Consider the following 10,811-nt stretch of genomic DNA (forward strand, 5'->3'; position numbering starts at 1 on the left):
TATGTGGGCTTCACTCTACTTTTTTATTATAGTATTTTCAGCAAAAAATTAATTAATTAATTATATTTAGCTTTTGATTTTTATCTACATTACTTTTAGGAAAAGATTTTTATCAAAAGTTTAAATTATTCCTAAACAGCCTAAAACACGTGTTAAGGCTTTGTGAATGGCATATCCAAACTGGCTCTAAATGAGTCACCCAAATCACAAATAAGTTAGAAGTTGCTTGAGAGATTGGTTTAAACCCTTGAATAGTAGGGATCCAAGGGTACCTTAGTACATACTACTAATTCCCCTTAGCAAATCCCTGCCACTCAAAACTGATTTCCATTACCAAGAACAACTTTTTTAGGATCTCCACCTTCATTAGGTGGTATTTCTAAAGAATTTTTCTTTTAGGCTGCATTTGGTTGGACAGTAAATAAGTTTTAGAAAATGTTTTACGCGTTTGCATGTGTTTGGCAACAACTGAAAACTTGGTCAAACTGAAAATCACATGCATTGACCGTAAAATACCCCCTTCCCACTTGTAAAACAATTTCCATCTCTATTTTACCTTCAAATAGAAATTTTCCAGAAAACAGAGAGAGAGAGAGAGAGAGAGAGAGAGAGAGAGAGAGAGAGAGAGCACGAAGAGAGAGTAGAGAGAGCGAGATCGCGCCCCAACTCGTGCCGGTGAGATTGCGCCCCAACCCGCGCCGGCGAGATCACGCCTTCGCCGTCGCCATCGCCGATCTAATTCGCGCCGCTCAACGCTCAAACCCATCTCTGATGAACCCGGTCTGATTGTGCTCGCCTTCGCCTCCGCCGCGCGATCTCGCCTCAACGTCGAACTCAGTCGCCTCTCTCTCTCTCTCTCTCTCTCTCTCTCTCTGTCTTCGTTCTTCTCTGATCGGATTTGATGATTTTTTTTTTTTGGGTTTTGTTGTTCTGTATTGAGAAATCTCTCTTCGTTCCTCTCTGACCAGATTTGGGTTTTGTTGTTCTGTATTGAGAAAATTTGATGATGACTTTTTTTTTTTTTTTTTTTGGGTTTTGTTGTTCTGTATTGAGAAAATTTGATGAGTTTTTTTTTTTGGGTTTTGTTGTTCTGTATTGAGAAATGATATTTGTTTGGAAGCTGAGAAAATGTGAGAAAATGTGGGCAACAAGTAGAAAATGTATTTTCTATAATATTTTCAAGATCACAACCAAACACTTGAAAATATTTTCCAAAGTATTTTTTAAAAATGCTACCAAACACCTAAATATATTTTCTTTTCCCGAAAATATTTTCAGCTGAAATTATTTTACACCCGGAAAATATTTTACACCCAACCAAACACAGTCTTAGGATATTAGACCATGACCTATCCCATGCAATCAAAACACCCTAGCTTGGCTTAGCTTTCAAGGATCTATTTACATCATTCATTATCCTTGGACCTAAACCTCCCACCCCTCTTTGGTAAGCAGGCTGATTTCTAGGATTTTAGATAACCCCTTTTTTATTTCTCTTTCATCAGTCTTTTCCCCACACCAAAAATCCCTTCAATGAGAACAACATAGGGAAAGTAAGAGAGATCTCAAATATTGTTGGAGAGTAGCCGATGCCACAGATCTAATTATGTCCTAGTAGCATGAGACATAACCTTATATTTCCATCATTGAATTCAACTTTTCACCCTTTCCACCGCTGCATCTAAGATTTTGCTCTTTAGCATGTTATTGTTCATCGGAATACCCAAATACAACTCATTTGGTCCTGCCTTTCTTAACTTCAACCTTGGGTAATATTACTTGCAAAGATCTGGCTTACATTTCTTCATATAATTGTCACCACTATCGTTACTTTTGTAAGCAATCCTCAATCTTCCTTGCTTCAGTTAGTTTTGCTCTTCCAAAAAAATGAACATATCATCAACAAATTGTTGGCGGCTAACCTTAAGACTCCCATTTGACACTTTGAAGCCTAGTAGCTGGCCTTCCTTTCTATTGTTGGTAGCGATATTCAAACAACAGTTTTAAGTATTTAAATGCTAAAAACTGTAGACCCAAAGTGATGTTTAATTTTGAGTGTTTGAGTTACAATTCTCGAATTAGGGTGTTTAAAACATATATTTTGAAAACTTATCCGTACTAGTTTTTAGTTTTCACTTTTCAGGTAACATTGCCGTTTTTCTCAAAAAAAAAAAAAGAAAAAAAAAGAGAAGTAATTGAATGGTCTTTTTGTAAATAAGTTGAAAATTATGGGGTCCATTGGCAAGATCAAACTCTTCTTTTTTTTTTTCCTTTTTCTCTCTCCATAAATAAAATAGTATTCTTTTACTATACAATAATCACTTAAAAAAAAAAAACACATACACATACCAAATATATGATCATGTTTTTTTTCACATTTTAAAATATGTTATTTGAAATATGGTATCAAATACATTTTTCGCATTATGAATACTTTAAAAACGTGGTTTTCACAACATTTTTTAAATTATAATTTTTCATCTTATTTTATATACCAATGCTTAAACGTTGCTACCAAACATGTTACTCACAATAATAAAAATGATAGGGGAAAGAGGATTCCTCGGCTTAAACCTCTTGAAGGACTGAAAAAATAAAAAAAGCTTTCCACTAATAAGAATTGAAAAGGCATGATTAGAAATTCATTCCTCTATCATCTTTATCTAATGCCTATTAAACACCAGGCAAGCTACTGAAAATAGAGAACCACTTTGATCTTGCCTTAGGCTTGTTCCATGTTAAATTTGAGTTCCATAAGAGCATTTCCAATAATTTCTTTAAATTTTTGCATTGTTTAGAAAGTAAATAGTTATTTTTGTCTTTTATTTACTTTTTTAAATACACTTTTCAACAGATATTCTATCTTTTTTTTAAATTCAATTAAAATATCATTTTTTCATTCATTCTTTAATCTTTCTCTATTTTTCCTTTATTCATTCCCAACAACTATATTTTTCAATTTCTAACAACTATATTTTTAAAATCTTTCAATGGTAACAATTTCAAAATTTTTGATCTTTTTTTTGTTAACAATCTATTTTTAATTTTCATGCTTACATTATCTCTTTGTCAGTATTTATCAAATTAATGTTAGTTTCGTACAAGTCTTATAAAAATTCTATGTAATTTAAAAATTTATCAAATCTCTGTAATTTGAAATGAATTTATTCATTAATCTTTGCCTAGTTTTATCTTTTTTTTTTTTTTTTTTTGAGAAACAGTTTTATCTTTTAATTATTAATATTCATTAACTTATCAATTACCCTTACTATTTTATTTGAAGAAAAAGGGAAACCTATCTAATCATAATTTAAGGGATTATAATTCTTATTATTCATTAAATTATCATTAAAAAAAAGTCTACACGTTTTATTGGAGAATACATACTGTTCCTTTTTGTTCTCCAACATTTTCTTTTTGTTTCTCTCTCTCTCTCTCTCTCTCTCTCTCTCACACACACACACACACAGAAATCACCACCCTGCTCCCCTGCATTGCCACCACACTTTTGAGGGAGACCTGCCTCACTCAAGTTAAGGACCTTTGCGAAGGTTGGTGGAGATCGACCAAATCTTGAGAGAGAGAGAAGAGTAGCTCGATTAGTGGATATCAGCCAAGTTAGATTGGCTTTCAACGATCATCGTCGCTCGTCCTGCTCACCAGTGCCAAGCGCATGTTGCTAGGATTGGGTTGAATCGGCATTTTTTTTTTTTTTTTGTGTTCTTGATCTTTTTATTGTTCTAATTTTAGTTTTGTTTTTCTAGTTAAATTAGTTTATGAGAAAAAGATTGTGTTGTGCTTTAATTGTGAGTTGCCGTTTAGATACATTTGAGAGAGAAAAATGAGTTCGGTTGAGAAGGGAGAGAAAGTGAACAAAGAGAGGGAGGAAAGAGAGAATATTACTTTTATTCTGTTGCAGATTATTTTATGAGACAAAAACGTTTTGGAGTTACTATAGTGCTCACTTGGTCAAGAGAGCTTCTATAATAGCATCTCTAATGGTTTCTTTAAAGCTAATTTTAGAGAGAAAACATCCTAAAAACCCACTGCTTCTCCATCTCAATTTTTTTTTTTAAATTTTAGAATTGCTATAGTGTTTCTTTACAAGTAAAGAACACTGTAGTGTTTCCTATTCATACTTCAAAGGTCTTTTAGCTATTATAATAATCAGCTATTGAATAAAAAAATGTTGAAAGATGTGTATTTGTTAAAAAAAGAATATTTAATGAATAAAGAAATAATATTTAAATGAAATAGAAAAAAGATAGAGAATCTGTTGGAAGATATATTTGAAAAAGTAAGTAAAAGATAAATGTCACTGTTTACTGTTCAAACAGTACAAAAATATAGAGAAGCTGTGGAGATGCTCTATCAACTCTAAAAATAAAAATAAAAATAAAAGTTTGGAGAGGTTGTTGAAGCTGAGTTTTTGTGGGTTTGCTCCCCAAAAATGGGTTTAAAGAGCCTATTGGAGATGCTCCAAAGCTAGTCACCCCTCTCCCCTCTCCTTTTGCTCATTGAGTAAATAACCTCTTGTGCCATCACAGTACTATCTTGTATCAAATTCCCCAGAAAAAAAGAACCTTGTCAAGGGGAATTACTGTATAGAATCTGTTTTAAGTCTTGTAACTATAATCTTTGAGATCATCTGATATAGACCATATTGCATAGGCTTATTGGGTGAAGGTTGTTACCAAAGATGCCCCCTTAATCTTAGGAAGTAATGCAAGCAAAATGTGTTTCAAAGATTTTAACAGTTTTGCATTCTCAAAATAGAACTTGACACTGTCCCATAGAGTTCCTTGTACACAACATCCCAATAGTATTTGAAGAAGACAGACATCTGAAATCAAAAAAAGAAAAAGACAAGACTAAAGACAACATCTTTTACATCTTGAGGAGCAGATGAGCAGTATTTTCTCCGTATAACTTGGGCCCAAGGTGCCTTCTTCTCAGTATGAAACCTCCAATTTGGCTTTGCTAACAAGGCTGTATTCCTCCCCTCGCTAATTGCAATTTGCAACCCAAGGCAGGGAAGTAAAAAAAAAAATTAAATTAAAAAAAAAAAGAAAAAGAAAGAAGAAGACAAGAATATTTGTTAGACACAAGACTAAAGACAATATCTTTTACATCTTGAGGAGCAGAGATAGCCTTGAGTATCTCATTGTCTTCAAGAGTAATAACTGGGGCCAGCAACTCCTAAAACAGTAATACTGCTGCAGTATGATCCATCTTTCTTATGCGATCTATAATTTTGTATAACAGTCACATATAACATCCCTTTCATTAAGGAAGTGGATCCTACAGAAGTGGGACTCACTCTCATATAAAAGAAAGTATATTGTTTCCAACCATTCTATAAAACACCACCCCCTCTTAAATCTCGAGTGGGCTAAGGTCAGAGGCCACACCAATCAATCACCTAAACTAGTAGTAAAAGACGATTTAGTCTTTGTCTGCCACTCAAGCCCAAATGCATGTCCAAAGATCAAGTGGGTGATTAAAGAAAAAAAGTAAAACTCAATTATGCGTAAGTAAAAAGGAAACCCCAGTAGAGGCATAGGGTAGGATATCCTCGAATTGATAGGCATAACCATAACCATAACCATAACCATAACCAAAACCATGATTCTTACTTATCCACCGTATTTCTTTTTGGATGAAACTTATCCACCTTATTAGACAAGTAATATTTATTATACAATAGCAACTTACATTTACACGATTCTTATTTTCATATCATATGTTGACTTATTATCTGGTCAATTACATTTTGCGTTTATTTCACAAAATCAGAATAAACATATGAATTTCCCTTTAAAATAAATAAAAGATAAGTCTATGAATTCCAGAAAAGTTTAATATTCTACATTCCCCTTTTTCTTTTTCTTTTTTCTTTTCCTAAACCAATTTCTCCAAAGACAATTGAAATATTATTATGTATAATGTAATAGGAAAATATAATGTAATACGAATGGGTGAGCATGGATAACATGGTACATTTTGCTCCGAATTGAAATTGGAGCATTACATGTAAATTAGAGTTCGAGAAATCATAAATGTTTCAAACAGGTGGTCTTGACTGAGATCCAAGAGAATTAAGACTGTTATTTCCATGCATTTGATAGCTACCTACTAAGTACAACCATATATTCTCTCGAATAGCAATTTTCACATATATTTTTAAACACAGAATATATTAGTAAATTCTACTCTTGCTATTTACAAAATTGGATTTTAGCTTTATCATTTCTTTTTGTTGGTATGTTAAAACGTTAAATTTGAAAGATATAACATGTATGCCTCAAAGGGGGACAACAACAACAACAACCACAAAGCCTTAATTCCAAAATTTTGGGATTGGCTATGGATCCTCAATAGATGTATTCTTCTTCCATTTTCTTTGACAACAAAAAACACCGACCACGTATATAGTTTGTATAAGAGTAAAGTCAGAACAAGATTGCTGAACTGCCATTGCTTAAAATATAAGGAAAGACAAATCTTTACCAATTTGATAAGGAACGCAGTTTTGCACAATGTTGTGTAACTGAGCATGCGGCTTTTAAATATTTATTTCCATGTTGTCCATCAGCCTGACCTTCCCAAACCAGGCAGCAATGCAGAACACTACGGGGCTCTTGATTTCTTCCACTGCCTCCAACGTCTCTTGGTCTACGATCTGATAGCAAGAGACATATGTAACGAAAACACATTCTAACCTAAACTTTTTAAGATTCAGCAAAGTAAATGCTAGAGTTCTATTTACAATGCTAGTAGGCACCACTCTGATAAGAGATGGGTTCCAAATATTACAATTATCTTTGAGTATATTAAAGAAGCTCCATTCCTTTAATAGTTGAGTAAAACAGTTCAGCCAGTTTCTTGTTCGTAAACTATATATTCCTTTTAGTGCAAACACAATCACTACAAGCAAGTGGCTCCAAAAAAAAAAAACACAACCCCCCCCCCCCCCCCCCCCCCCCCAAGAAAAAAAAAACTCAGAACAATTGATTTATATATCTATATAGAGATGAAAAATATTCACTTCATAAATGTAAGACAATTTGGAGAGAGAAACGAGCCTTGGATGTCTTTTTTTTTAGGGGGGGAGGGTGTTAAGTGACTGCATAAAAAGAAAACAAAAGCATACAATAGCACAGGGAACTCTTGTGTTGGGAAAAGACTATAACAGAACGAAGAGTCCCACCACCAACTCAAAGAGACAAAGCACAGGTGCATACCCCAGAAGATACAAACAAACACATGCAGGCTTCAAAGGAGAAAAGAAACAAACTATAGAGGGATAGAATGAGTAGGTCAGAACATCCACCAAGGAAGATTATAACAAACAGAAAGGAAAGGCAGCAGCTGTTTGCCAAATTCCTAGGAATTGAAAACACTAGCCTTTGATGGCTTTATTTGGTCTTGAACATAATCAACAACAAAAGATTTCTACTTAATAAAGTAACAATTTAAAGTGATAAGAAGATGATAATGAATGGCACTACAGTGAGTTTGATCCTACATATGATGACTCAAATCTTGAGTAAAAAATGGAAGCAGGGATCCTATGAATTACGACACATAGGGGCTGGCTACTTAGTGGCAAAGGATGATAAAATGAGGTACTTCTTTTCATATATTTGCATCAAATTGACCTGCATGCTATTTACACCTAGTCAAAAGATGCTCATGCTGTCATGCAGTAGATTGCTAAATGCCGACCCCAATAATAAACAAGATCAACTTCTCCGGGACCCTGCAACCAGTTGGGTCCCCCAAAAACCTTGAGTGTTTATTCTCACACGGTTATGAAAATTAAGCGCTAGGTGCACTTAAGCGCAAAAGGCCTCCTGGAGATTAGGCCCAAGTGCAAGCAAGTGCTAGATTGAAGTGAAATTCACCATTATAAAAATATAATGTAAAAATTGAAAATAATTTTTAATGGTCAATAAAAAAATCAAGTGATCAAATAATCATATAACTTGAAATATAACATTTTATATCATTCTCTTAATCAAATTTTCACTTAAATGAGTATTAATCAATATGTCTAAGTGCATAGAGTTCATTATATGTTCAACATCAACTCCTAAAGTAACTAAAAAATTATCAAAAATAAATTAATCATGCCTTTTTTTTTCTTTTTTTTTTTCTCCTAAGAATGAATTAGGAGTTTCCGGACATGATAGTTTTTGTACCAAGCAGAAAATTCAACGGAATATGTGAAAAGGTGGAGGGGGTGGGCTTACGTTTATAGTAGAATACCATAAAATTGATTTGTATATACAAAATCAACGGTTCATTTCAACAGTATTAAGATAAGATGGCTACAATTCATATTTGGTTCATTTAAAAAAAATAAAATAAAAGTGCGCTTTGAGCTTTATTGAAAAAGCGCACTTCTTCAAATGTGCCTTGCTTTGGAGGTGAAAAGCACTTGGGTTTTGGCACTTTGAGCTTTGCGCTTAAAGCCTCGCATGACTACTCAATGTATCAAGTTCTGGAAAAATAAAAAATAAATTTTATACGACTTCATCTAATAAGAGGTTAGACCTTGCTGTGATGGCAAGTGCCTTTCACCCAAAGCAACATGTCATGGTTTTGAGTCCAAGAATCAACTTCTACAGGGGGGGGAAAAAGGGCGGGCTGGGGGGGGGGGGGGTGCTAAGGTACCATTACAGGTCCCGACCTTTGTGCAGTGGATAAGACCATTTTACATTGGTTTAACTACTGCTAGAATATTACCTATCCAATAATTTGAAAAGGAAAATGCTATGCCACTATGTATCACTCAAAAGTTCTAATTTGTCCAAAATAAATTTAAATTAAGGAGGATTTTTCATGCCTCACCTCAGCATAATCAATTCTTCCACCAGCTTCATTTATTTCTTGGATAATCATGTTTCTTAACTCTCCACTGTTTACTTGACCCTTTTCTGCAGCAAATTTAGCTCTTGACAATGACCTGTTTATAGACAATGCCTGCAGAATTTACAGAAGCAATTGTACAATGATGTAAACAATATATTTGCTAGAGAAGTATAGGATAGAAAAAAATAACAATAATTAAGATAAATTAGAAAAGATGTATATATCAAAAGTCAAAATATCTGCAAAGGGAGGAGGAAAAAAACTGGTTTAAGCAGCCAATGCTGATGATCTTTTATTCACAAAATAACTAAAACTCCGCAGCATTTAAAACATTGTTTTCATGGTAGAGAAATGTATCTATATGCAAATTGGTAGTAAAGCTTCATGAGAATATTAAAGGAATAACCAACATTGAGAGAACCTTTTTCCTCTCTTCAGTTGATAGGTGCACATTGCGTGAACTCATTGCGAGGCCATCATTCTCACGCACTATATCAGAACCTATCACTTCTATGGAAAAATCAAGATCTCGAACCTGGAAGAATTCAGTAAGAAAAAAAATTAACAAGCAGCACAGTCAGACCAGCTAGAAATCGCAAATGACATCAATTTGTTAATATCTTTCTACATATTAGTGGAACAACTAGGTTAGAAGATGAAACAAGACCAAATCAAGGTCTCTAGAATCAGTACAAACCCAAAACGCATTTGGTCAGGCTCAAAACTGAACTAACACTAACATTGCCAACCAAAGAACAGAACCAGTTTGTTGAAAATTTAAATTGTTTTAAATGTCATACGTAATATCAAGTGAAGTTCTGCACAACAGAAAAGCCTAATGATAAAATCACAATACAATGTGAATAATACTATTTCTTAGATTCAATGAATACTTTAATAAAAAGTTGATGAATGTGAGCAGTGGAAGACTCTCTCTCTCTCTCTTCACAGAGGGCCTATGCAAGATCAAGATAACACTTGAGTTGCGTGCATGTGTCATAATGACTAAATGGGTTGCTTTATATAATCTTCTTCATTTTTCAGGTTCCAAATAAACATACAAAAAAAAAAAAGGGAATTAGGGACACTCATAATGAAGATAAAAATACCATATTCCTCTCTTATTTATAGAATAGAAGAGAAGTTGAGCTCACCATCCGCTGAATAATCCGCCATTGTTGATAATCCTTCTTGCCAAACAGAGCAACATCAGGCTCCACTATATTAAACAGCTTGGTGACAACGGTGGCAACGCCTCTAAAGAACACAGGCCTACTCTTCCCACACATACCCTTTTCCAACCTCTCAACTCTCACCCAAGTTTCATGCCCCAAACCTCTCTCCTCAACACAAGACACTGCCCCTTTCTTCTCTACCTCACCATCACCACCAACACCAGAGTTCCCATAGTCATACAGATTGTACGGATGGAAAACAACATCAACACCACCAGGAACAGCCATGAGCTTTTGGATATCACCATCAAAGTCAGATGGGTATGTGGAAAGGTCCTCAGTTGGAGAGAACTGACCTGGGTTCACATAGATTGAGACCACTATGAGATTTGTGTGCTTGTGGGCTTCTTTAATCAATGATATGTGGCCCTCATGGAGATATCCCATGGTGGGTACCAAGCCTATGGTCTTGCCTTGGGATCTCATGGCCCTTGACCATTTTCTCATCTGATTCTTGTCTGTTATTATCTCTGGCTCTTTCTCATTCTTATGGCTGCTTTCCGTTGGTATTTGGGAATTGTGGGTCTTTTCCATTAGAGCAGAACAAGTCTAAGAAAAAGTGGGATTTGTCAATTGATAGTGAAGTTCCAAAGAAGCGTGTATGCTACTATGCTATGTTTCTGAAGACATACATGGCTCTGTGAATTGGAAAGGGTAATGTAATGCCAAAAATAGAAAAAATGGGTAGGCGGCGGATTG

At 34.5% G+C, this 10,811-nt stretch overlaps 1 protein-coding gene across 1 annotated transcript; it reads right to left on the minus strand.

The window, feature by feature from the left end:
* Window positions 1-4,737: 4,737 nt before the first annotated feature.
* On the minus strand, window positions 4,738-10,811 carry LOC142629880 (pantoate--beta-alanine ligase). The gene is made up of 5 exons (XM_075803932.1): window positions 10,032-10,811; window positions 9,299-9,412; window positions 8,857-8,988; window positions 6,511-6,682; window positions 4,738-5,006 (listed from the first exon to the last, which is right to left on the minus strand). The coding sequence occupies exons 1-4, from the start codon at window positions 10,644-10,646 to the stop codon at window positions 6,566-6,568; spliced, it is 978 nt and encodes a 325-aa protein (XP_075660047.1). The 5' UTR covers window positions 10,647-10,811; the 3' UTR covers window positions 4,738-5,006; window positions 6,511-6,565.

The sequence above is a fragment of the Castanea sativa genome, chromosome 3 (genome assembly GCF_040712315.1).
Source record: "Castanea sativa cultivar Marrone di Chiusa Pesio chromosome 3, ASM4071231v1".
Lineage (NCBI taxonomy): Eukaryota > Viridiplantae > Streptophyta > Magnoliopsida > Fagales > Fagaceae > Castanea > Castanea sativa.

Excerpts from the sequence above, each read along its gene's own strand:
- LOC142629880 (XM_075803932.1), bottom strand. The coding sequence starts at position 10,646 with ATGGAAAAGACCCACAATTCCCAAATACCAACGGAAAGCAGCCATAAG. Across the intron at positions 8,989-9,298 it reads CAACTGAAGAGAGGAAAAAG|GCATTGTCTATAAACAGGTC; the intron begins GTTCTCTCAATG and ends TAAATTCTGCAG. Across the intron at positions 6,683-8,856 it reads GAAGAATTGATTATGCTGAG|ATCGTAGACCAAGAGACGTT; the intron begins GTGAGGCATGAA and ends TCTTGCTATCAG.